General features: G+C 42.5%; 1 protein-coding gene across 1 annotated transcript in view; it reads left to right on the forward strand.

Annotated features, from left to right (window-relative positions):
* Window positions 1-26,083, forward strand: part of afap1 (actin filament associated protein 1) — a 263,294-nt gene that overhangs the window by 146,233 nt on the left and 90,978 nt on the right. The window contains exons 8-10 of the mRNA XM_049568925.1: window positions 8,191-8,211; window positions 14,545-14,553; window positions 22,988-23,074. Coding sequence (XP_049424882.1) covers window positions 8,191-8,211; window positions 14,545-14,553; window positions 22,988-23,074 — 117 coding nt within the window. The remainder of the gene's footprint in view (window positions 1-8,190; window positions 8,212-14,544; window positions 14,554-22,987; window positions 23,075-26,083) is intronic.

A 26,083-nucleotide genomic window follows, 5' to 3' on the forward strand; every position in this document is an offset into this window, starting at 1 on the left:
CTGGCCAGTGGAGTTGATGTTCGTTTCTCAAACCTTTCTGTTTGAGTCCCCACACTGACCATCTTGGGCTGTACCTGGACAGGATAAAAAAAAAGGTTTACCTTATATAATTGTGCAACATCATACATTCAGTGTCCACTTTAATAGGTACACCTGTACAATCTAATGCCATCTAATACAACAGCTCTGTCACAAAATCTGCATTCATGAAGCTTATAATGTTCAATGTTTGTTGACATTTGGTCTGAGCTGTGTTAGTTCAATTATATGTTAATTATGGAGGTCATAGTGTTGGAGTTGTACCAGCCTGCATCATACTAAGAGGTCTTTCTAATATTTTGCCCTCCTACATTATGTAAATAGCTGTGTGGCATGCACAGCTAATTCTAGATATACGAGTAATGTTACACTACCTGATGAACAATGTAAAGGCTTGAGATTACACTGTGAGCCAAAGTGAAACACAGATGGTTGAGGAACCAGTGGAGAAGGCCTCTTCCTCTGGGTCTACATGCTCTGCAGCACTGGCTGTAGGTGCATCTGTAGTATCTCCCATATCCTTATAACACACCAACATTACACCACATGAAAATAAATTACAAATGTACTAGATGTGCAAACAAAGTCACTGAGCTGTAACTAGACTTCAGGGTTCTAATGTTAGCAAACTGAGGTTACCAAGTATGCCTTCTCATAAGTAAACAGTACACTATATTAATAAAATGCATTGCTAATGCTAGCTAACAGATTTACAAGCTAGCTAAGTTGCCTTACAACAATCAACACGTATCACACGTTGAGTCGCATTATTTAAAATCATTATTATGACTAATGTGGAAGTTAGCAAACGTTAGAAAACAATACTTACGGTGCACAGCTCACGTTTTCGTCTAGCTGAATCTCTGAAGGATCCGTGGCCATTATGCCGGCCAGAAGCTGCTGCTGATGGTGGACTTGATAAAGCCTCTGTGCACTGAAGGAACTGCGCCAGCATTGAGTCTCACCCGCTCCTGGCATCGGCATTCCATCCTGAACTCCATCATATCGCTGGGATGATAATCCTCTTGTCTATTTTTTTTTTTTTTTTTTTTTTTTTCACAACTTGTCTGCATTGGTCTTCATAGCTTAGTGCCACAAAAGGGTGTAAGCTTCTTGTGGAGATTGATACACTGTTAATCTTGCAGTCAAGTATTTTATACCCATAATGCGTGGTTGTGACCGTCACCCACCCTCCCTGGAGACTAGCCTAACAGGCTTTATTGGAAAAACTTTCTAATATGAGTCAGAGAGGGCCGTGATACACCAAAGTGTGTCAAGGGGTAAGTAAGGAAACAAGCAAGGGGGAGGGGGCAGGAGCTTAAGTCCTGAGTTGTATAGTGACAGTGCATGCGGAGAAGAAGGAGGAAAAACAAACAAACAAATAAACAAACAAACAAAAAAACAGAGGAGAAACAGGTAGTGTAGCTGATGTATTATGGCCTTGAGGTGGTTGTGCTCCATGCAGATTATCAAAAATAAACATATACATGTCTACTATACTGTACTGAAAAACAAAAACAAAAGAGAAGTCTATACTGAACACCAAAAATGTGAGAGTCTTGGTGGAGGGGGAAAGCCCGATTGTAGAGAAGATTTGCCAGTGCGGTGTGGTAGATTTGAGACGCAAGTGGGCCCCTTTGGAGTGATCCCATCGGTTCTTTGCGATGCGTCACGGAGCTGAAGTATCAAACATGCATGCGTGTATTTGAACCCTCCCAATGTGTTTATGAAAACCATCACCAGGGTCCAGGGCCAGCCCTGCGGGGGAAGGGGGCCGGTATGGCACCCCAAGACCGCAGGAGCACCCAGACACCAAGACCAGGGAGCCGCAGAGGCCGCAGGACACCACGCAGGCCCAGGGACCTGGCACCCCCAGAGAGCCAGAGACACGTCCCAGACAGGCGGGGCAGGAGGCCGGGAGAGAGGAGCAGGGAGGGACGGGGAGAGGGGGGAGGGAGGAGGGAGGGGGAAGGGCGGGAGCGGAGCGAAGGGGGGGGGCACCCACCCCGCACCACCAGGGGCGGAAACAGCCCCCCAGGGGGGCCGGCCACGCCGCCCCAGGCCCAGGGAGCATGAGGAGACCCCGCCCCCCCCAGGCACACAGAGCGAGCAGTCCAGACGCACCCGTCCTCAGGGGAAACCGCCCGGCCCCGCGATCCCCCAGAGAGCCAGGGAGCAGGCCCGGATTCAAGGGGGAGAAGGTGCACCTAACACATACTTAAGACCTTGAGTTCTGATGAACCGCTGTGGTATATTGTGGTGAGAGAGATAGAGGGATTAGGGGTTACATCATTAACAGAAACCCGTTACATATTACACAACAGTCTTTCTTGAGTTGTAATATTTATATGTACAGGTGGCATATGCTCACAGGCTGAGTGGCACTATACAGACATGTTTAGTGAGTGAATAAATGGTGACCATTTTTCTGTAAAGTATGTTAATTGGTTTCTGTGGCCAGCAGATATTTTCTCCAGCAAAATATGTTCTACAAGGAGATTCAGCCAATGGTTGATGTTGAGGGTCTGTTTATCTTTCCAATTGACTAGGATTGTTTTCTTGGCGATGGCGAGAGCTACAAGAAGAGAGTTGCAGTGGCTGTTTGGGAGGTCAATTGTCATCAGGTCACCAATTAAGCACAGGTTGGGAGATAATGGGATCCTGCAGTCCAAAATGGAGTTTTTGAGTGACTGTTGACCAAAAGTGCTGGATGGGTGAACATAACCAGAGTGCATGAAAGTAGGTGTCAGCAGTGTTCTGAGTACACTGAGTGCATGTGTCAGATTGACTAAAGCCCATTCTATTCATCTTTTGTTGGGTGATGTGTGTTCTGTGGAGTACTTTAAATTGGATAAGTTGTATATTAGTGTGTCTTGTCATCTTAAATGTATTTTTGCATATCTGAGTCCAGAAGTCAGGGTCCGGTGATACACCCAGCTCTTTTTCCCATTTTAAAATTGGTAAATGTATAGAACTGGACAGTAATTTATAAATCTTAGAAAGGTTCTTCTTATTACTCGGAGAAAGCTTTGTAATATGTTTGACAAATTCTGGTGGCTGCAAAGTGTCCTGAGGCGCTGGAATTCTCCTCTTGATTGTTTTTATCAATTGTAAATATTGTAGAAAATTTCCATTTCTTATTTCAAAAGTTTGAAATAAGTTTGTGTATGTCATAAGTATATTGTCTTGGAAAAGGTGATGGAGATGAGTTACTCCTTCATCTCCCATGTGCTAAAATGGAAAGGTCTTTTGTTAATTTCAAAATGGTTGTGCCAAATTGGAGAGAGCATATCGGAGAGTTTGTGATTTCTAGTGTTTTCCACCAGGCTGATAAGGTGGAAGCAATCATTGAGTTCTTAAAACAGTTATGACGTCTGAGTGTAGTGGTGATAAACGGGAGGTCAGAGAGTTTTATACTGTTGCAGTCCGCCTGTTCTAGTTCAAGCCAGAAGTTGTAGTCTTCGTTAGGATATAACCATTTCAACCAAGGTATTGTAGCTGGTTCGCTAAATAGTAATGTTTAAAGTTAGGAGCGTCCAGTCCCCCTTCCAATTTGTTTTTCTGAAGGGTGCTTAGGCTAATTTTTGCTGTTTTGTTCTTTGAGTAGAATTTTATAATTGCAGAATCTAATGACAGGAACCATTTCGATGGGTGTGAATGGAATCATGGGAAAAAAATAGTTAATTTGGGGTAGAATTTTCATTTTAACTGTGGCTATTCGTCTCAGGAGGGAGATGGGAAGATTATTCCAGCGCTTCAGGTCACCACAGATCTTATCTAGCAGCGGGCTAAAGTTCAAGTGGACCAGGTCTGATAGTTTGGGTGAAATATTTATGCCAAGATATCTTATGTTGCCCACAGGGAGAGAACATTTTTGGTCTGCAGGATTCCAAGAGTACTCCGTTATTGGCAGTATTGTCGATTTGGACCAGTTGATGGAGTAGTCCAAAAGTTTAGAAAAATTTGTTATGAGATTAAATACTTCATGTAAAGACGATTTCAGTTCTTGTAGATAAAGTAAAATGTCATCGGCATATAGATTAATTTTATGCTCTGAATTGGCAGAATGGATACCTGTGATCTTGCTGTTCTGACGGACTGCCGTGGCCAGTGGTTCGATGAATATTGCAAACAGTAGAGGTGAGAGTGGGCACCCTTGTCTGGTTCCTCTCTGCAAAATGAAGCTTTTAGATGTGATCCCGTTGGTGGTGACTGTGGCCTTAGGGGAATTATATAAGGCTGATACCCACTGGATAAATGACTCTCCAAAGCCAAATCCACTCAGGGTGGCAAATAGGAAGGACCAGTTGACCTTGTCGAAGGCTTTTTCTACATCAAGTGACAGAATAATTGCTTTTGTACGCGTTGTACGCGTTGTACTTTACTTATCAGATTAAGAACTCTTCTGACATTATGTGTGTCTGCCATTAATGAAGCCCGTTTGATCATTATGAATTATTGATGCGATTATTTTCTCCAGTCTAGAAGCAAGTGCCTTTGAGATAATTTTGATATCGCTGTTGATTAGTGATAGAGGACGGTAGCTAGAAGGAAGTGTGGGGTCTTTGTCTGGCTTTAGTAATAATTTGATTGCTGCTGTATTCATGTGAGGTCTTATACCTCCGTTCTTTTTGATCTCTGTCACTGTCCTGATGAAAAGTGGTGCTAATATTGTCCAGAAATGTTTTATAAATTCGGCAGGAAAGCCGTCTGGACCTGGAGCCTTACCTGTTGGCATTTTGTCTAATGCACTCTGCAGGTCATTAATAGTCAGGGGGGCGTCTAACATATTTCTGTGTTCCGTGGATAACTGAGGTAAATTTAGGTTATCGAGAAAAGCCTGAATATCTTCTGGGTTTGGATTGTTTACTGTTGAATATAAGTTATGGTAGAAAGAATAGAAAATCTGATTGATCTCCTGAGGAGATTGTGTGTAATTTCTGGACGGCCCCTGGATTGTTGGTATCAGAGATTTTTCTTTATTGCGTTGGAGCTGATTAGCCAAAAATTTTCCTGATTTGTTACTGTGTTCAAAATCATTATATCTTAGTTGCTGTATGATAAATTCATTTTTCTTTGATAGAATATTGTCCAGTTGCGATTTTGTACACTGTAATTGGGTCCATACTTGATCACTTGGATTGTTTGCATATTCCTGTGTTAGTTGTTTAATTTTTTCCTCAATGTTTTTTTCTGATTGCAATTCCTGATTCTTCTTGTAGGAGAAGTATGATATAATTTTTCCTCTGATTACTGCCTTCCCAGTTTCCCATATTAAAGATGGAGATAAATTTGGAGAGTCATTGTCTTCAAGAAAGTTTGCCCACTCCTGTCTCACCATTTTGTCAAAGTCTGGGTCTTTAAGTAAAGAGATATTAAAGCGCCATGTTGGGGGCCGTTTATGGGTGGTTTCTATTTGCAGATTGAGTGATATTGGTGCATGGTCGCTGATAATGATCGGGTGTATTTTTGTGGTAATTTTTTGTGAAATGGAGTTATTTAAGAGAAAAAAGTCAATTCTTGAAAATGAGCGATGCACAGGAGAGAAGAAAGTATATTCCCTCTTCGATGGGTATTTGAGTCTCCAGCCATCGCCAAGCCCAAAATCATCCATATATTCCTGTATTACCTTAGCCGATTGTGATTGCTTTGTGTGTACTGAGTTACTAGATCGGTCTAATGAACCATTTAGGACTGTGTTAAAGTCTCCGCAATTATAGTTGTCGAGCTGTCTGACAGGTTAGATAGTAGAGAGAAGATTGTGTGAAAGAAGGCTGGATCATCATTATTAGGGGCATACAGATTAACAATTGTATATAATTTGTTAAAGATTGTTGCCTGAATAATGATGTAGCGGCCTTCTGGGTCTGTTACCGTGCTGTTTAAAGTAAATGGTTGTCTCTTGTGAACCATGATAGAGACACCTCTTTGTCTGTTGTTATAGCAGGATGAAAAAATTTGATTAAAAAAATTGATCTTTAAGAGATTTTTCTTCTGACTTTAGCAAGTGGGTTTCTTGTAGGAGAAAAATATCTGTTTTCAATTTTGTGACAAGAATGAAGGAGGGAAAAAAAATAGAGAAGGAAAGGGAGAATACTGGGTGGAGTATGTGAAGTTTTTTCCTTTTTTTTCCTTTTCACTAAGTCAGTGTTGTGTTCGTTATATATACATATATATCCACATGTACATACATATTCATCTGCATATAGACATACATACATATATACCAGGGCCGCATGATTAATTGCATTGCAATCGCAGGAATGCTTAATTATCTGTTGCAGGAGAAATGTGTCAGAGTATCATTTTGAATGAAATATACATACATATATTTATTTATTTATTTCAAGAATAGTGCAGCCCCAATATATATATACATTTATATATATATATATATATATATATATACATATATGCATACACGCATCTTTTGGTCTTTTTTTTTTTTTATTCCTTTTATAATACAATTAAGCTATGGTTCTACTTTGTTTTGTGGTTTTAGGGGCACTTATCTCACTTAGAAGAGCCATGGGGTGGTGGTAGAGTGGCGGAACAGCTGCCCATCTATGTATAATTTGTCGACCACAAGAGAGGTCCTATTTCCCTTCTGCCTGTGCTCTTTTAAAATGGGATATAACACTTTCCGCCTCTCGTTGATTTCCCTGGGGAACTGATCGTTCATACCAAACGAAGTGCCTTTTAGCTCTCGTCCTTTACTCTTAACGAGCATTTTCTGCTGATAATGTTCAAATTTGGCGATAATCGGACGAGGACGCTGACCTCCTCGGGGTCCGAGCCTGTGGACGCGGTGAAAGGTGATGTTGTTGACAGTCTCCGTCGGGATCTTGAGGGCCGTCACCATGAACTTTTTTACTTGGACTTCTGGGTTGTCTGGTGTGCTCTCCGGGATGCCAGAAATGATTAAATTGTCTCTCATGCTTCTGGACTGCACGTCGAGGACAGTTTCCTTCAGGAGTTTATTTTCCTTTTTGAGGAGATCTACATCTGAAGTGACCGCCGCTAAGGTGGAGCGGAGTTCAGCGTTGTTTTGCTGCAGGTCACTAATCTGCTGGTAAGTGAACTCCAAGCTTACCTTCAGGTCTTTTATCTCCTGGTGAAGCATACCGAGCACGTCTAGCTTCTTGTTGATGGATTCCAAGACGCTAAATTCGGAGGATAATAAGTCTTGTGTATCGGTGGCTGAGTGGGTCTTCTTCCTCTTATTGGGGTTGTCGGCAGGACCCTCCATGATGCACTCGTAGTAGTAGTGATCGATAAACTCTTCTAGGTCCTCCACTCTGGCTGATGGTGCAGGCTGGAGTTGTCACCCGTTAGGTAATTATATTTGTTTGGCTAGTTTGTTGATATCTAATCTAGCAGCTAGGCGCCGCCATGTTGAATCTCAAAATCTCACAGTGGTCTCGCGGTCTCACGCTGCCATCCGGTCTCTCTCAACAGTTAGTCCTCCTGTCTAAAATAAGCGCCACATACAACCACGTTTTTCGTAACAGATGCTGAAGTGAAGTCCCTTCTCTTCACCTGCACAAAAAGCACCCAGGCACGAAAGATAGTACCGTTCCTTTTCCTGTTCGGAAAACGGTGGACCCGATGTCCTGACAGGTTGGAGTTTGTGCAACCAGCACAAACACAATAATTTACCATGAAGATGATAAATAAATGCGACCACGACAGCTCAGACTCACTACCACCTACTACTGCGCACTAGGCTGAGGCAGAGCTGAGGAGACCAACTCCCTCCCATTACGTAATATGACGCGATGTTCGAAAAAAAGCATTTTTAGGAGCTTTGCTCAAAACGGCCACTTTGTCCTCTGAATACGTGCCCTTATGTCTTGTAAAACATATAGGCCCTTTTACTGTTAGTAAACAGTATGACGTTTTTTGGTGGGCGGGGCTTATCTGGATGCAAAACAAGTCTCCACAGACATTAGCTAGTGCTAGCTAGGGAGTTCTTTTGGCTTGTTTTAGACAATGGTAGGAGATGATACAAGTGGTGCATACAGAAATACTTATTTAAGTGCCAAGCGCACTCTGGAGCAAACTGTACTGTTCGTGAATTCAGAGCACTATCTGAATGTAGTGTTCAGTTATCCAGAGCACCGCACTCTGTCTGTGGAGATGGAGCAGCAGAGCACTGAGCAGAGTGAATGTGTGATTAAATTAACTGCTTGTTAATTCATATAGAAATATGAAGCTCCGTTTCTTTGACCAACAGGGCTCTCATTTTAGTGTAGAGTATCAGACTGAATTTACCAACGCACCATGTCAGGTCACTCACTCTCCGGGGCCGCCAGTGTTACTTGAATAAGTAAACACTGACCAAAGCAACCAGACTGGCCAACCTGTATGCTCTCATACAGTAGATGGCTGATTTGACAGGATTGCTGAAGGTGGGACAGCCGACTTTGTGGTTGATTACTATGCCAATCTTTCAAAGGAGGACGACACTTCAACGGTTTCCTCCAGTTTGTTTTGCTATCGAGCTAACGTTAGCTAATGCACTAAAAAGTTAGCATTACGGAGAAATCCAACATTCCTCTTAATACCTCCCCAATTTCTGATTATGTGGACATGATAACCCTTAATACACGTGACGTTATTCATCCCTACAACAGGAAATACTTTTTCCCCTAATCTGATATGAAGTGTGCGCTGCACATGAGCATTTTTGATGATCGCCTCCGTCCAGTTCTTTCGTCTTATCTCATTTAACCATAGCTGTCTTTGTTTTTGTTGACGGGCAGTGTCAGGTGGTATGTGCTAACATTTAAGTTTCGAGCCATGACTCCTACTATTCTGGTTCCCAATAACACAACAAGACGACATTTTATGACTCCTATGTAGCCTACAGCCCTGTGGTGGTGAGTCGTGTTTTGCCTCCAGCTAACAAACTGACGACATTGTGACGTCTGCCCTAAAAGGGTCTATTAAATTCTGCATTAACTTTTCACATGGTCATTTTCACACAAGGTTAAGTATAGCTTTTGTAAAAACTTTATATTTTTATATTTTATATACTTTATTAATCCCCCTGAGGGGAAATTCAATTTTTTCACTCTTTTTGTCATTAACACACAGGTCCAAAAGACACACACATGCAGGGCTCTCAAGTCTCACGCTTTGAGAGTGTGACACATGCATTTTAACCTTTTCACACTCTCACTCGCCACACCTGGTATTTCTCATGCATAAAAAATTATGATAACACCCATGAAGTTACATCACTGTATAATGGGACGTGTTGCAAGACGTTGTGGGTACCGGAGCGCTCAACAAGAGTTTGCCACACTCCAGCCAATAAAAATAAGACACAGCTACGCAACAGCCAATCAAAAAATAACATACAGCTAACCTATCAGCCAATCAGAAAATAGCATTGCTGTATCCGGGTAAGATACAGGTGATCTGACTGCAGCAAGAAGAGGGTGCGCACACACAAGACAGGGGATGCCTTATCACATGTGTACAGTAAGTCATCTCAACATTTGATTTTGTAGCGTACTGAATGAAATTACTTGTTGCACAAAAGGAAAACAGTGAGAGCTCATCTCAGGGAATATCAGCTTTTACCTAACAGTTTGACAAGACCACATGTGAACTTTAGCCATCAGAATTTTGTTAACCGGGTGGTGGCTTAATGGACAGAGTAGACGCTTCAAGTACAAGGCTTTTGCCGCAGCGGCCCAGGTTTGACTCCAACCTATGGCCCCCTGCTGCATGTCACTCCCTCTGTCTCTCCCTTTTTCACGCTTAACTGTCCTGTTAACTTCACTGTCAATTAAAGGCTAAAATGTCCTAAAAAGAATATTAAAAAAGAATCCTTGCTAATTTCAGCAGCTATTTTAAACACATATAGATGGTTGATGACTTATTTGTAATTTAATGCTAGTGCAGCTAATTTCACTGCGATTACAATTCATTAGCTTCACATTAGCAAACACATCAACATCTCAGTCACTCACGGAGACTTTTCCTTCAACAAATGGCGGAAGGATTGTAATTATCACGGGTCTTTCTGGGTCGGTGAATCTGGGTGAGGACATAATAACTTTTATAGTCAGGATCACAACTTTAGAAAGCTGTAGTTAATCACTGTAAGGACACAGACATTTTACTTACTCATGTCAACTGCTTGCACTGTGTCAACACACGTCCACACCCATCTCTGCTCAGTTAGAAAGAGGCAGTACCATGTCTCAGCCAAGTAGCAACCTCCAGGGCTGACGAGTGAAGCCAATGCGCAAGTGCCAAAAAGTGCAGTTCATTGACTGGCCACCTGGGGCTGGTTGCAAATGCCCATAGACTCCCATGTTAAAATGCCCAACTTTACAGCTGAAATAAACATGTTCACAGCCCGGTGCAAAAAACGGTTTTGGTCTCTGGCTCATTTCATCATTCATGACAACTGTACGGGGGATGAATTTTCCCGTTTAAATGTTATTAAGGCTTAAAGTTCTGCATAGTTAAGGGTGCCGGCTAGCTGGAGCCTTTTGGAGATTTTTTTTTTTGTACAAATAACGTACAAATAATATGGCTTGCTGTGCAGATAATTGTACCAACTGACCTTCCAAGACACCAGTGGTCCAGTTTTTTGGTAAGTGACATTCTATAATCCTTTTATTTATATGTTAGCACTAATTAGTATGTATCATTGTTTTTCTGGCTTGTTAGCTTAGCTCGTTATCTCGCTATCTAGCTGCTAACTTTCATGCACCAAAGTAATACAGAAGTGTCAGAAAGTTTTCTGAGTCTTCCAGACCTCAACTTGACCTTCCGTTAACTGCCATTTCTTAATGACATTACAAAAATTAAAGTGAGTTTCCACCAACTCACTTAAAATGGCTGCCGCTTTGTCACTGTTCATGTTTTCCAATGATGGTTCTGGTGTAATCATGGCCCTTTCAGAGGCTTTGTAATCCAACATGGATCAGCAAAGTTTGTTTGGAGATCTTTAAAAACTATGACATCCAATAATGAAGATTTTCTCTGATTATTTATCCCCATATCAGCATTTAAAGGAGATGTTTTTGTCAGTAGCTGTTAGCTGAAGCTTACCAAGGGTATCCCATAATGCATTGGGTCAAGTCTGTCAACAAATCAGAGGCAGTGTTGCTGTGTACATAACAGCACTGATCCAAAGGATCTTTGCACTGGAATGACATGATATTCAGGAGGTTCAGCAGAGTAATGCTGTTCGTGCAACAAGGGAAATAATGAGTAAAAATAATGAATGTAATGAATAACATGTAGATTATCCTTTGTTCACCTAAATAGTATTGTAAGCTCATGTGACCAGGACATGTGATGAGCAGTCCATGGATATATCCAGTATATATAATATGTAAGCTATAGGGCTGTAATGGTTCACAAAATTCACAGTTGGGTTGGATATTTTTTGGTATTTTAACTTTTTAACCGACCATACTCAGTATGTCAGGGTTAACAGCTCTGTTTCACAGTCCACATCCATCAGTACAGGTGCCCCACAGGGGCAGTTCACCAGTCCTCTTTGCACTATACACTAATGACTGTAAGAAAAGCAAATCTGGCAACTCTCAATTTTTTTTAATTTTCAGATTACACTGCCATTCTCAGTCTTCTGCACAAGGACAAATGTCCCTCAGCCTATTTTGATGAAATAAACATCAAAACACCAGTAAAACTGAGAAGATGACTTTGGACCCCAGGTCAGTGGGGGATCATAGCCCAGTCATCATACATGATGAACAAACAAATCAGGTGTGCTTCTACCGAGTACCTCAGTTGTCCAACTGAACAGTAGCCCTAGCTGAAAGGTCCGTGTTGGCAGTGTGTATTCTTGGCTACAGCAAAGGTTTTATATCTTCAGAAGACTTTGAGTGTTTGGGGTGGATCAGAGGATCACGTTTTTATTTATCAGGCTGTTCTAGAGAGTGTTGTCAGGTATGGTTTGTCAGCATGATTTGAGAGTGTGACTGCGGATACAAATTCAAACTTGCTCATCTGGTTCAGACAGCCATGAAGGTCATGGGGAGGAAGGAACACCAATCTCCCCAGACACTACGGCAAACATTTTAGGACATCCTCAGGTGTCAGGCTTCAGCGTCAGACCTTAGATGAAAAGGCATAAGGTCTCAGGAAAACCTCTGTCAGACGTCACACTAAACAGCCTCAGAAAAAAAGTCATCGGACCAAAAGGTGTCAGAAAAAAGACGTCAGACCAAAAGGCATCAGAAAAAAAGTTGTCAGACCAAAAGGCATCAGAAAAAAAGACGTCAGACCAAAAGGCATCAGAAAAAAAGTTGTCAGACTAAACAGCCTCAGAAAAATCAGTCTCATATAAAAACGGACTATTTTTATTTCTTCAAACTTTGATTAACAGTCTGCAGACCATGGGTGCAGACTAGTAATTTATTTAGCTATCTAAAGCGGTAATAAATGACGTCATCAAAACACGTTATTCTGGGTCCTTTTGGCTCAACAGTGTGAATTTCATACATGTGGTAGTCTTCTAGGCTGAAAAAACTGGGGATGCAAATCTCGGCAGGTAGCCTAATAAATACACCTCTGCCGAATAATGCATCCAGTTCTGTAATTATATTTCAGGAGGTCTGTGAATCAAAGGATTTTACCAGCTCATATTCTGGGTCCTTTTGGCTCAACAGTGTGAATTTCATTCATTTAATAATGACCTAAGCATAAATAACAGGGGATGCATTATTCAGCAGCAGCAATCAGTTCTCTCGAAAAATGCACGCACCCCTTAACACCCTCATGAAACTTCAAATCAAAGTTTGATAGGAACACCATCATGGCTTTATCAGCATGTAGCATACTTTGTTTGATGGGCCTTGACAGTGCGAATGACTCCCTACATTAATTTTCTGCGTTTAAAAACCTTTTTTTCGTAGAGCTATCTGAAATCCCATGCTTAAAAATGCAGCCACACACAAAATAGTGAAGAGTTGGCATTAAGAAATAATGAGAGATTAATCAAGCAGACTATCAGACCAATCAAGGAAACGCTACTTTACCGATTCTAATAAAACACTTTTGACGCTAAACGTTAAAAAACTAGACTTCAGATCAGTGATCATCACTGATGAACCTGACAAAGAAGATTATTTTGTTTTTAAACAGTACGTTTCCTTAAAAATCAAGACGGTAGCTTTCCTTTCAGCTGTGCGCGCGCCCCCGCGAGGTGCATGCAGTTCTCGGCATAACACCGGCCATGCTCCTAGCGTAAGAAATACGGAGTTTTCACCAATACTGGCATTGGTTTTAAAGGAAATATCAACAAATTGATGGATAAAATGTTCGGAGATCACAAAGATCATTCATAGTTTTCAGTGACAATGACTTTTTTCTGATGCCTTTTGGTCTGACATCTTTTTTTCTGATGCCTTTTGGTCTGACGTCTTTTTTTCTGAGGCCTTTTGGTCTGACGTCTTTTTTTCTGATGCCTTTTAGTCCGATGACTTTTTTTCCGAGGCCGTTCAGTGTGACGACTTTTTTCTGATGCCTTTTGGTCCAATGACTTTTTTTCTGACGCCTTTTGGTCCGATGACTTTTTTTCTGAGGCCGTTTTGTCTGACGACTTTTTCTGAGGCCATTAGTGTGACATCTGACAGGTTTTCCTGAGACCTTATGCCTTTTCATCTAAGGTCTGACACTGAAGCCTGACACCTGAGGATGTCCTAAAATGTATGCCGTACCGTATGAGCAGTCTGTTCTCAGACAAGCACAGAGAATACTGTCTGACTCTTCCCATCTTCTCCACGCTGAGTAAGAGCTTTTACACTCCAGCAAATGATACAGATACAGTGATACATATCCAAATTTAAACTGAACTGTTTTAAAAATGTATTTGTGCCAACGTCAGTTAAGATTACAAATAATGTTGCTTGATGCATAGGGGCTGTGTTGTGCTTTGCTTATGGTGCTCTGTTGTGTATTGGTGTTATGTGCAATACATGAATGGCTGATGTGCAATACTCTTATGTTTTTATGGTGTATATATCATTTCTTCTGGACTATTATTGTAAGGCAGCAATACTTGTGCAGCTCCTGAGTCCAAGACAAATTTCCCTATGGGGACAATAAAGTATATTGTATCGTATTGTATCATATCAATATGATACAATGATGTCTTGGTGTGGTACATTTTCGATACAGCAAAAAAGTAGAAATGCGCAAGAAATTTCCTTGATTTTTAACATTTTAAATGTATGAATACTAACATAATATGGACTTTTTTTATATACAAATCAGGAATTAGGGCGGCACGGTGGTGTGGTGGTTAGCACTCTCGCCTCACAGCAAGAGGGTTGCCGGTTTGATCCCGGGCGTGGGAGCCCTTCTGTGCGGAGTTTGCATGTTCTCCCTGTGTCAACGTGGGTTCTCTCTGGGTACTCCGGCTTCCTCCCACAGTCCAAAGACATGCAGATTGGGGGCTAGGTTAATTGGTGACTCTAAATTGCCCGTAGGTGTGAATGTGAGTGTGAGTGGTTGTCTGTCTCTATGTGTCAGCCCTGCGATAGTCTGGCGACCTGTCCAGGGTGTACCCTGCCTCTCGACCGATGTCAGCTGGGATAGGCTCCAGCCCCCCCTGCGACCCTCAAGAGGATGAAGCGGTTAGAAGATGAATGAATGAATGAAATCAGGAATTACAGTCTGGCTGAAATGAGCTTGTTAAAGCTTGAATAAAAGAAAATCAGTGATTTCTTTCTACACATTATACATGTTAGAAAATACTTGTTGAAAACTGCTGAGTTGTGGAGTTAGGCTGTTGAACTGTTTTTCATAATTTCTGTGTGAAGGATTTTTCAGGTGGGCCTTAAAGCCTGCTGGATTACACAATGTAGTCATTCTTAACATAACCCCTTCCCTAAAATAGCCTACTACTGACATGAGGGCGCATAGTATCAGTGTTGTTTCTTTCGCCCACTGTTTGTCGGCAGCAGATTCACTATGTCTCACAATCTCTCTGAGCTTTTTCAGATAAATGATGAATCTAATAAATACATGAATAAACATCTCTGTTAAATGCCACAGTCATATAAACACAAGCTATTCAGCCGTCACTAACAAACCTTTCAGTCTTTCTGGCTGAATCAGCCACCTGGCCCTCCATCAGTTTACTGCTCATTGCTGTGGGTGGGTGCTTTGTGCTAATGTTAGCTGCTATTATTAAGTGAAGGCCAGGAAGCTATAGCCATGACTGTCAGTCCCTGGTTTGAAGGGTGTGTGTGCTGTGACTGTGTGTGCTACTGGCTTAGCTGCTGACGAGAGCCTGCAGCTTCACAGCGACTCACTCATCAGTTCAGGGGTCGTGCATGTTAGAGTGCTACTGGGTTAGCTGCTGAAGAGTCTGTAGCTGTGCGGTGGCTCATTCTTTGGCTCTGTGTATTTTTTATCCACCACTCTCTCTCACCATCGCCCCCATAATTCACAGTGGAACCAAAATGACTCCATACACCAAACCTGTAGGTTATCGGAGGACCTTAAATTTCTGGTCTGGTAATTGCGTTACTAATCATCTTTGAATTAAAAGGGAATTCCCACACACTGCCCTGTTACTTGCAAACCTTAACTTAGTTTATTGCAAGTGACAGGACAGTGTGCGGGAATTCCCTTTTTCTTCACCTATGAACATTTTCCTCCTACACACCTGTCTACAAGTTTTTGAAGGTGTGCATGAGCTAGCTAGCTTAGCGTAGCTGCCTCCCAGTGTGTCTCAGTGGATTAGAATGTTCTGGTTTGGGGGTGGGAGGGGGGGAGTTGCCTGTTCTGTTCTGTGGGCTGTCTTCTTGAGGACAGTAGCACTGAGAACATTATATTAAACACAGATAGGCCAAGGATTTTTTCTATTGAATTTTCTGCGGATTTCAATGACCAAGCAAGTTTTGCAGATATTTTGGTTGGAGGTGGAGCGGCTCTCCTTTGGATTCACCGGAGATGGAGACGGGGTAAGCGCACAGGAGCGCTGGTTAGGCTATGGCAATGGGGATAACATGCTCCGCTCCTGTCTATACACCTGACGAATGCCCACTCTCTGGAAAATAAGATGGACGAGTTTCTGCTCCTAACTCATAAAGTCATTACAACACCTGGCTGACCAGGTGACAGACGTGGAGAAAAACATCCAGACTCCCTGCTCATCATCCTAGGGGATTTTAACAGAGCAAACCTCTTTCACAAACTTTCCAGATATAAATAACATATAAAATGCCCCACCAGGGACTCCAACACACTGTGCCACTGCTTCACAGTTTTAAAGGACGCCTATCGCTATGTCCCCTGTGCAGCTTTGGGGCTCTCTGATCACTGACTCAGAGAGCTCTGCTCCATCTCATCCTGACCTACAGGCAGAAATCAAAAACTTCTAAGCCTGTAGTAAAGACTGTATGGAAGTGGACTGAGGAGTCAAAGCTGGAGCTACAGGCCTGCTTTGACTGCACAGATTGGAGTGTCTTTGAAGCTGCGGCCACAGACCTTGACAAACTCACTGACACTGTGATATCTTACATCAGTTTTTGTGAGGATATGTGTGTGCAGACAAAGACCTTCTGCACATATAACAAACCCGGGTTCACACCAAAACTCAGGCGGCTGCTCCAGGCCAAGGAGGAGGCCTACAGGAGCAAGGATTGGGCTTTGTACAAGCAGGCGAGAAACAAGCTAACAAAAGAGATCAGGGTAGTCCAGAGGGGCTACAGTGAGAAGCTAAGAAACAGTTTCTCAGCCAATGACCCTGCGTCAGTTTGGAGAGGCCTGTAGGACATTACCAACTACAGGAGACCATCCCCCCACTCTGCGGAAAACCTCCGATGAGCAGACAACCTGAACAGCTTCTACCGCAGGTTTGAAAAGGCCCTTTCCACACCTCTCAACCATACAAAGGGATTACCTGCACCCCAGCAACCCCCTCCCCCCTCTCCTCTGACCCCCCCACCTGCACTAAAGGTCTGTGAAGAGGATGTGTGTCGGCTCTTCCAGAGACAGAAAACCAGGAAGGCTCCGGGACCTGACAACGTCTCCCTCCTGCCTGAGAGTCTGCTCTGGCCAGCTGGCCCCTATCTTCACTCGGATTTTCAACTGATCGCTGGAGCTGTGTGGAGTACCCTCCTCTCTTCCACCATCATCTGCTTCAAACGCTCCACCATCATCCCAGTCCCCAAGAAGCCTTCCATCACAGGATTAGATGACTACAGGCCCGTCACCCTGACATCTGTGGTAATGAAATCCTTTGGAAGACTGGTGTTGCGCCACCATACTCTATATATGCTTCCTTTAGGTAACATCATTAGAAATCACTCTATAAATTTCCATTGTTATGCGGATGATACACAGTTGTATTTATCGATGAAGCCAGAAGAAAGTAATCAATTAACTAAACTCCATAACTGCCTTAAAGACATCAAAACCTGGATGAGCACCAATTTCCTGATGTTAAATTCAGACAAAACTGAAGTTATTGTTCTTGGCCCCAAACAACTCAGAGACTCTTTATCTGATGACATAGTTTCTCTAGATGGCATTGCTCTGGCCTCTAGCACTACTGTAAGAAACCTCGGAGTAATATTTGATCATTTAAAACAAACCTCATGGACTGCATTTTTTCATCTGCGTAATATTGTGAAAATTAGGCCTATCCTGACCCGAAAAGATGCAGAAAAATTGGTCCACGCTTTTGTTACCTCAAGGCTGGATTACTGTAACTCTCTATTATCAGGTAGCTCTAGTAAGTCCTTAAAAACTCTCCAGCTAATTCAGAATGCAGCAGCACGTGTACTAACAGGAACTAAGAAACGAGATCATATTTCTCCTGTTTTAGCTTCTCTGCACTGGCTCCCTGTAAAATCCAGAATTGAATTTAAAATCCTACTGTTAACTTATAAAGCTCTAAATGGTCAAGCTCCGTCATATCTTAGAGAGCTCATAGTGCCTTATTATCCCACCAGAACTCTGCGCTCTGAGAACGCAGGGTTACTCGTGGTCCCTAAAGTCTCCAAAAGTAGATCAGGAGCCAGAGCCTTTAGCTATCAGGCTCCTCTCCTGTGGAATCATCTTCCTGTTACAGTCCGGGAGGCAGACACCGTCTTCACATTTAAGACTAGACTTAAGACTTTCCTCTTTGATAAAGCTTATAGTTAGGGCTGGCTCAGGCTTGCCCTGTACCAGCCCCTAGTTAGGCTGACTTAGGCCTAGTCTGCCGGAGGACCCCCCTATAATACACCGGGCACCTTCTCTCTCTCTCTCTCTCTCTCTCTCTCTCTCTCTCTCTCTCTCTCTCTCTCTCTCTCGTATTCTATTACTGCATCTTGCTAACTCGGCCATTCTGGATGTCACTAACTCGGCTTCTTCTCCGGAGCCTTTGTGCTCCACTGTCTCTCAGATTAACTCATATCGCAGCGGTGCCTGGACAGCGTGACGTGTGTGGTTGTGCTGCTGTCGTGGTCCTGCCAGATGCCTCCTGCTGCTGCTGCCATCATTAGTCATTAGTCATACTTCTACTGTTATTATACACATATGACTATTGTCACACTTGTATACTGCCAGATATTAATACATACTTTCAACATATTGTACCACAGTAGCCAGAACTATAACTATAATATTATTACTTTCAATAATGTTGTTGTAAGCTACTGTCATTACCTGCATCTCTCTCTCTCTCTTTCTCTCTCTCATTGTGTCATGTGGATTACTGTTAATTTGTTATGCTGATCTGTTCTGTACGACATCTATTGCACGTCTGTCCGTCCTGGAAGAGGGATCCCTCCTCAGTTGCTCTTCCTGAGGTTTCTTCCGTCTTTTTTCCCCGTTAAAGGGGTTTTTTTGGGGAGTTTTTCCTTATCCGCTGCAAGGGTCATAAGGACAGAGGGATGTCGTATGCTGTAAAGCCCTGTGAGGCAAATTGTGATTTGTGATATTGGGCTTTATAAATAAAATTGAATTGAATTGAAATTGAACCTGATTGACATCACAGGCCCCCTGCTGGACCCCCTGCAGTGTGCCTACCGGGCGAACAGGTCGGCGGATGATGCAGTCAACATGGGACTGCACTACATCCTGCACCACCTCGACTCCCCAGGAAATTATACAAGGATCCTGTTTGTGGACTTAAGCTCTGCGTTCAACACCATCATCCCTGAAATACTCCACCAGAAGCTCATCCAGCTCACGGTGCCTGCCTCCACCTGTCAGTGGATTACCAGCTTCTTGACTGACAGGAGGCAGCATGTGAGGCTGGGGGGCATCACATCCAGCTCCCGGTCCATCGGCACTGGCGCCCCCCAGGGGTGTGACCTCTCCCCACTGCCCTTATCCCTGTATACCGACGACTGCACCTCAGGGGTCCCTTCTGTGAAACTATGGAAGTTTGCAGACGACACCATGGTCATCTGTCTAATCCGGGATTGTGATGAGTATGCATACAGACAAGAGGTGGAGCAGCTGGTCCTCTGGTGTGGACAGAACAATCTGGAGCTGAACCCGCTCAAGATGGAGTGGACCTCCCACATAGACACTGTCCAGAAAAAGGCCCAGCAGAGGCTGTACTTCTTGAGACAGCTCAGGAAGCTCAACCTGCCTCAGGAACTGCCGATCACATTCTACACAGCCATAATCCAGTCTGTTCTCTGCACATCCATCACCATCTGGTTTGGATCTGCCACCAACTGGACAGGAACAGACTGAAATGGACAATCAGGTGTGCAGAAAGGATTATTGGGACTGATCTTCCCTCCATCGAGGAACTGTACCAGTCAAAGGGTCAGGAAACGGGCAGGAAACATCTCTGTAGACCCCTCACACCCTGAACACAAACTGTTTAAACTCCTCCCCTCCGGTAGGCACTACAGAGCACTGCTCGCCAAATATACCCGTCACAAAGACCGTTTCTTCCCCCAGGACTGTCGCTCTGATTAATTCCTACCAGTCACAGAGTGGCAGGACAAACAACACTTGCATCCTTGTGTATTGTAGCCTATATTTTTTATGTTTCTATGTTATTTAATGAATATTTGTGTGTGTGTGTGTGTGTATATATATATATATATATATATATATATATATGTATATACATGTGTGTGTGTGTGGTGTGTATTTTTTGTATATTTGCATATTTCTGTATAGTCCACCTCTTGTCTAATTTTGAATCAGCTAATAAAGCTGATTTTGATTCTGATTCTGATTCTGATAGTATATGCTTATATACTCTTATTGTGGTGGCCCACCAGTAAAATGGACCTGCATTTGTATAGCGCCTTTCTAGTCATCTAGTGACCACTCAAAGCGCTTTTTACACTACGAGTCACATTCACCCATTCACACACACATTTATACATTGGTGGCTGAGGCTACCATACAAGGTGCCACCTGCTACTCAGTTTTAACACACACACACTAATGGAACAGCCATCGGGAGCAATTTGGGGTTCAGTATCTTGCTCAAGGATACTTCAACATGCAGCCTGGAGGAGCCCGGGATCGAACCACTGATCTTTCGATTGGTGGACGACCCGCTCTACCTCTGAGGCACAGCCGCCAGTAGTTGGAGACATGAAATACAATACTTTTTAATGTATGCAATGTTCATTCATTGTGGAAATTAAGAAAAAGCATGTTTTTTGGGCCGATCCCGATTTCTGATTTGCAGAGTGTTTGGACGGCCGATCCCGATTTTGGCCGATTCCAATTTAATTTTTTTCAAACCACTTTACAGCACACAAGATATTGCAATATTTTCTATCTTTCCTTTATTAGAACATTTTAACCAAGATACAACCAGCTTTTCAGTAGTCATCTCTAACAAACAAACAAAAACAGTGACACAGTTTAAGAAACATTTTCCTTTTTGCTCAAATATAACTTCAGTTACAGTCTTAAAATAAGTAAGCAAAAAGGCATACATAAATAAAAACATAGATAAATAAAATAATAATTCTTGGTGTATAGCATTTGTGGTCTTGAATAGACAAAAATTCCATAGGCTTACTGCCGACATGATGTAGGTCGCCTGTATGAAAGCCCTTAGCGCTGAGGACGCGCCCGCCAGTAAGTGCACAGACACGCGCATCTTCGGCACGCAGACACGCGTATCTTCGGCATGCATACATGCGCCTCGTCAGTCACAAGTGGTACCGTACAGCAGTGAGAGCTCCGCAGTTAAACTTAACACGGATAATTAACAACTTTCTCCTTCTCTCTTTTAATGTGTGTCCGTGAATGATTAAGGTGAGAAGCCATATTTGTAAGAATTGAGTGTAACCTAAAGCTATTTTTCCTTGTTTATTTCAGAACCACACACGTAGCCTACACACTTATTGTGAACCTCCTGCATTGAAAATTAAAGTATCCTCTCGAACCTGATTCTCTGGCTGGAATCATTTAGTTGTCCTACCCAAACCAGTGTGTCCCTGAGGTCCCCTTCTTCACATCGGCCAAGCCGTGAGTTGCACATGTGCATGTGTGCGCTGCTGATGTTATACGATGTAAATCATGCAGCGCGCCGGGAATTTGCGGGCGTTTTAAGTCGGCATATTTTAGACTGACCGGCTGGTCACAGGTCATGGCCAATCACGTGGAAATCGGCCCAATTTTGAGCACTGCCAATTAATCAGTGCAAGTTTAATTCTAATAGTTCCTTTTAAAGCCAATATCGGCAGATACCGATGATGTGCTCATATTATCGTGCATCCCCAGGTTAAGCTGTGTATTTTAATTTCCAAATGTAATCGGTAGTTCAACATTTTGTTTGTAATGCATACCGGACCAAAAGCCAACCAAACAGTTCAGTAGGAATACATGTATTATTACGCCCCAGATAACATGATAGTTTTTATTCCATTTTGCACATTTTATTTGACTTCTTGACATGGAAATAGGCAGAAAATGTTACAATCTAATACAGTGTAAAACAATATATAGACATATACACATACACATACTCTACACAATCATCCAGTGTACCCCCTGGAAGTGCAGGGAGTGTGATACTGCCCTCTGTGTCATTGAAGACTAGGGCCTCTAGTTTCGCAGATCAGGCGAGGCGGAGGCGCAGCGCACCTGCGCTTCGCCAACTGGGTGTGGCCAGGCGGATTTTGTAAGTTTGGCACTCCGTGCGCGCTGGCGCAGCTACTCCTCTTTCCCGCCTCCATCCCTCCTACTTGCGCAAGCTGGAAAGAGGGAGGAGAGAAGGCGTGGAGTAGGTTTTACACAGCCCATTCACATCACACCAATCAAATGAGCCCCTCTCCTCACCCTTAAATAAGGACCATAATGAGAGTTTACTTAATTCGCCATGGCAGAAGAGAGCAGCAGTGTCAGATGGCCAAACTTCTCCCAGGAGGAGACTGATGTTTTGGTCCGGGAGGTCCAAGCTCGCAATGTCCAAATATACAGAACTGCGAGCATCACAGGCTGATGATGCAAAGGTAGCCTGGGAGGAGGTCACCACAATTGTAAATCAATGTTGCATTTCTCTCGTGCACATGCGCTCTTTCTCTCGCAGTCTCACTCTGTTTCTTTTCTTTTGACTCTCCTAAGATGACAGATACTGAATATATACTCCCTATCTGATGCTGTGGCTGTTTGTGGTTGGCTGACAGGGATGTGAACTCATTAGTTTGCAGCGTGTGTTAATCAAATCAGGTTGGGTTTCCATTACACGTGCCAAATGTGCCAAACGGTGCCAATCCCCTTTGATCTGACATCAGATGTGACGGGACAGTCGATATAAACATACATTTATGTGTTGATTGCAAATAGTTGCATTGAATAGTGGTTTTTGTGGGTATTTATTGCATCGTTAATGTGCCTGACATTCTGGAGACCTGCCTGTGAGGTTTACATGCAAGCAAAAATAGGGAAAAGAAAAGGCTTTGATGTCCAAGGGTGAACGGCAGCCTCATTAGCTAATGCTGTATTCCCTTGTGTTTTCTAGGTGATGAGAGAGGTGTGTGTTAATGGGGGTGGAGACATGGATGGAGCTGGAGCTGGATCACCAGTGCACAAACCCGAGCTGGAAAAGGTAAACACACTTATACGCTGATAGGTGTTGTTATCTTATGCTGCACTTTACCATGAATTATTATTTCTGTTATAGTATTTGGTTCTCGCAGCTGGTTCCATTATTAAGTCTTACTCCAGGTTGGCTGGATTTGATTTGATTTGATTTGATTTGATTTGATTTGATTTCACTTTATTGTCAGAATAAAATTCTGAAATGTGTCTTGCGTCCCGAGACATAAACTGTTTCACATGAATACACATAAGCACAAAAATACAAAACAACATTTAACCAGACAACAAAATCATATAACAAATGCTCTAAATCACAACAGACATTATGAAAAGTGGATGCAGTGCAACATATTACTCCTGTTACCTGTTACATTCAGTGTTTGACCCAGGCTCCCTAAAAACCATACTCTGAAGATTGACAGACTCAGGATCACTTACATGCACATTCTGCTTTCTGTTTCCGCAAGCGTCCATAAGGGTGTGGGTGACATAACTTGCTTATGTAAAAATGCCTGCAAGGATCCATGTGGATGTCTTCATGTCTCTCCACCCTGTTGTCCACATCTAAATTCTGGTGTATATCTAGCCCCTAACACACTATTATAAATTGACCATTTTTGCAGATTAACAAGACCAACAGAGTGTTGAGTCCTTTACTATTCACAGAATTTGCCACATTAGTCTCAGATCTAAATAGTTCTGAATGAAGACCTTTAGTATTTGGAGCAATACGTTGAGCAAAACTAAGATGGTGTTGCTGTTTTTGCCTGCTCAACCAAGAAAAAAGGATTACACATCAGAAATAAATCTTTGAGTGTTAGTCATTTATGACTTTGCCTTGGCCAGACGCACTGTGTTTTCGGGTTGTCCATTAGTCCGTAAATACTTCCATCAAGCGCTCCCATTCTTTTGAACAGGATATCCCAAGAACATCACAAGGAATCTTTTCAAATTTGGCACAAAAGTTCACTAGAAGGAGGACTCGAGTATTATCTAAATAGATTTTGGTGGTCAAAGGTCAAGGTCACTGTGACCTTGCAGCAGTCTAATTCTTGTGAATGCAATACCACAAGAATACCCTGAGGGAATTTCTTCAAATTTGGCACAAACATTCACTTTGGGTCAAGGATAAATTGATAAGAATTTGGTGGTCAAAGGTCAATATAACTGTGACCTTCGTTCTTCCTCATTTTTCAAGAACACTGTATCTCAAGAAGGCCTCCAGGGAATTTCCTCTAATTTGGCACAGATGTCCACTTGGACTCACAAAGGAACTGATTAGACTTTGGTGGGCGAAGGTCAAAGGTCAAGGTCACTGTGACCTCACAAAACATGTTTTTAGGCACAACTTAGGAATTCATATGAAAGGTGGCTTTTGGCATCAGGCATCTGACACCAAAATCACTGACAAAGCGGCGGTATTTGATGACTTTGGAATGAGAACGGACTGGTTTTCCTCACATAATTGAACACAGTCATACAGCTAGTAAAAGCAGTTAAAGTCTAATAAGACTTTATTCTGTTTAGCACAGGGGGGCAAGTGTAGAGAGCTGAAGGGAAAACACGGTGTTATTGGTTTTCATTGGGAAAAGCGGGTAACATAATACTGCAGTCATACTGTACCATATGTATGTGTCTGATTATAAGCATGTGTGTTAATTGGTGGACAATAAGCAACATCATAGGCTGCTTAATGCAAACTGCTCATAGCCTAATTATTTATCTACAACATGTTCCAGACATTCTTAAGGATTTAGAAGTTTTACAGAGTCTGCTATATATTACACCGAAGAGGTGAAAATCAGTTTTAAAGGCATTCAAGGGCCTCATGCAGCAACATTCTCTTAAATTTCTCTTATATTTTCTCTTATTTTTTGGGTTAAGAGAAAAAATAAGAGAAGTCAACTCCGGATGCACCAAACGCTCTTACCATCTAAATCTGCTCTTACCCAGGTGTGCTGAATGATGAATCCCACTTGATCGTAAATTGGAGGCGCATGGCCGATTGTTTGCAATTATGTGACACCCCCTAAACACCATATAAGGGCAGGAGATGTGCCGCGTTCAAAGACCTAACTCTGGCACAACAGTTGGAGAAATGCCACTGAAAAAGGGAAGTAGAAAGAAGAAGAACTTTAGCAACAACGAAATTGAGGTACTATTAAATGAAATTAAATACAGGAAACATGATTTTCCAGAGCATCAGTGCTGGTGTTACAGGCACATCAAAAACACAGCAGTGGAAAAATATATGCGATGCTGTTAATGCTGTTTCAGCAGAGGGACGCACACTTGCAGAAATTAAAAGAAAAATGTTTGATATGAAAATGGAGGCAAAAAAGTGCATTGCTCAAGCCAAGCACAGCATGATGACTACTGGGGTAGTACAAGAAGTGGTGAAGATCTCAGCAACAGACCAAAGAATTCAGGAAATAATTGGAGAAGTGGCACTGACAGGTAAGTGACTTTAATTTACAATTCTACAATTTCATTTAGGAGACATTTTCATCCAAAGTCACATTTATATTTGTTTGACAGAAACAAAAATGCAAGGGATAACACTCATTTTCAATGTGTCTAAAGAATGAAAAAAAAACATGTTTGTCATCCAAAGGTGTTCAGTCGGACGCTCCACTTGACAGTGATGAGGTTGTGGTCTTGTCTGAGGCACCCAACGGCAGCTGATGAGGAGGATCCACAGCCGGGTACATCTGGGATTCAAGCCCCCACCAGCCAGGAAACCACACAATCGAGTGTATACAGTTTTGGTATACACAGTTTCTGTCAGATGTTGCAAAACCAAAATCAGATACTTTCAACACTGCAAGTTATATATACAACATTGACCTCGGTGCAAGAAAATATAAATGAAAACTGTGAAAGGATGAACGAAACACTCAAAAGAAATTCTAAATAAAACAATATGACACTGCGACTGGCTTGTGTGAAATTCCTCTAATTTGTTATTCACTACCATCTAAAGTTGAAGTTTACAAAGTTTTCAAAGGGCTTAACA

The sequence above is a fragment of the Epinephelus fuscoguttatus genome, linkage group LG23 (assembly GCF_011397635.1).
Source record: "Epinephelus fuscoguttatus linkage group LG23, E.fuscoguttatus.final_Chr_v1".
Lineage (NCBI taxonomy): Eukaryota > Metazoa > Chordata > Actinopteri > Perciformes > Serranidae > Epinephelus > Epinephelus fuscoguttatus.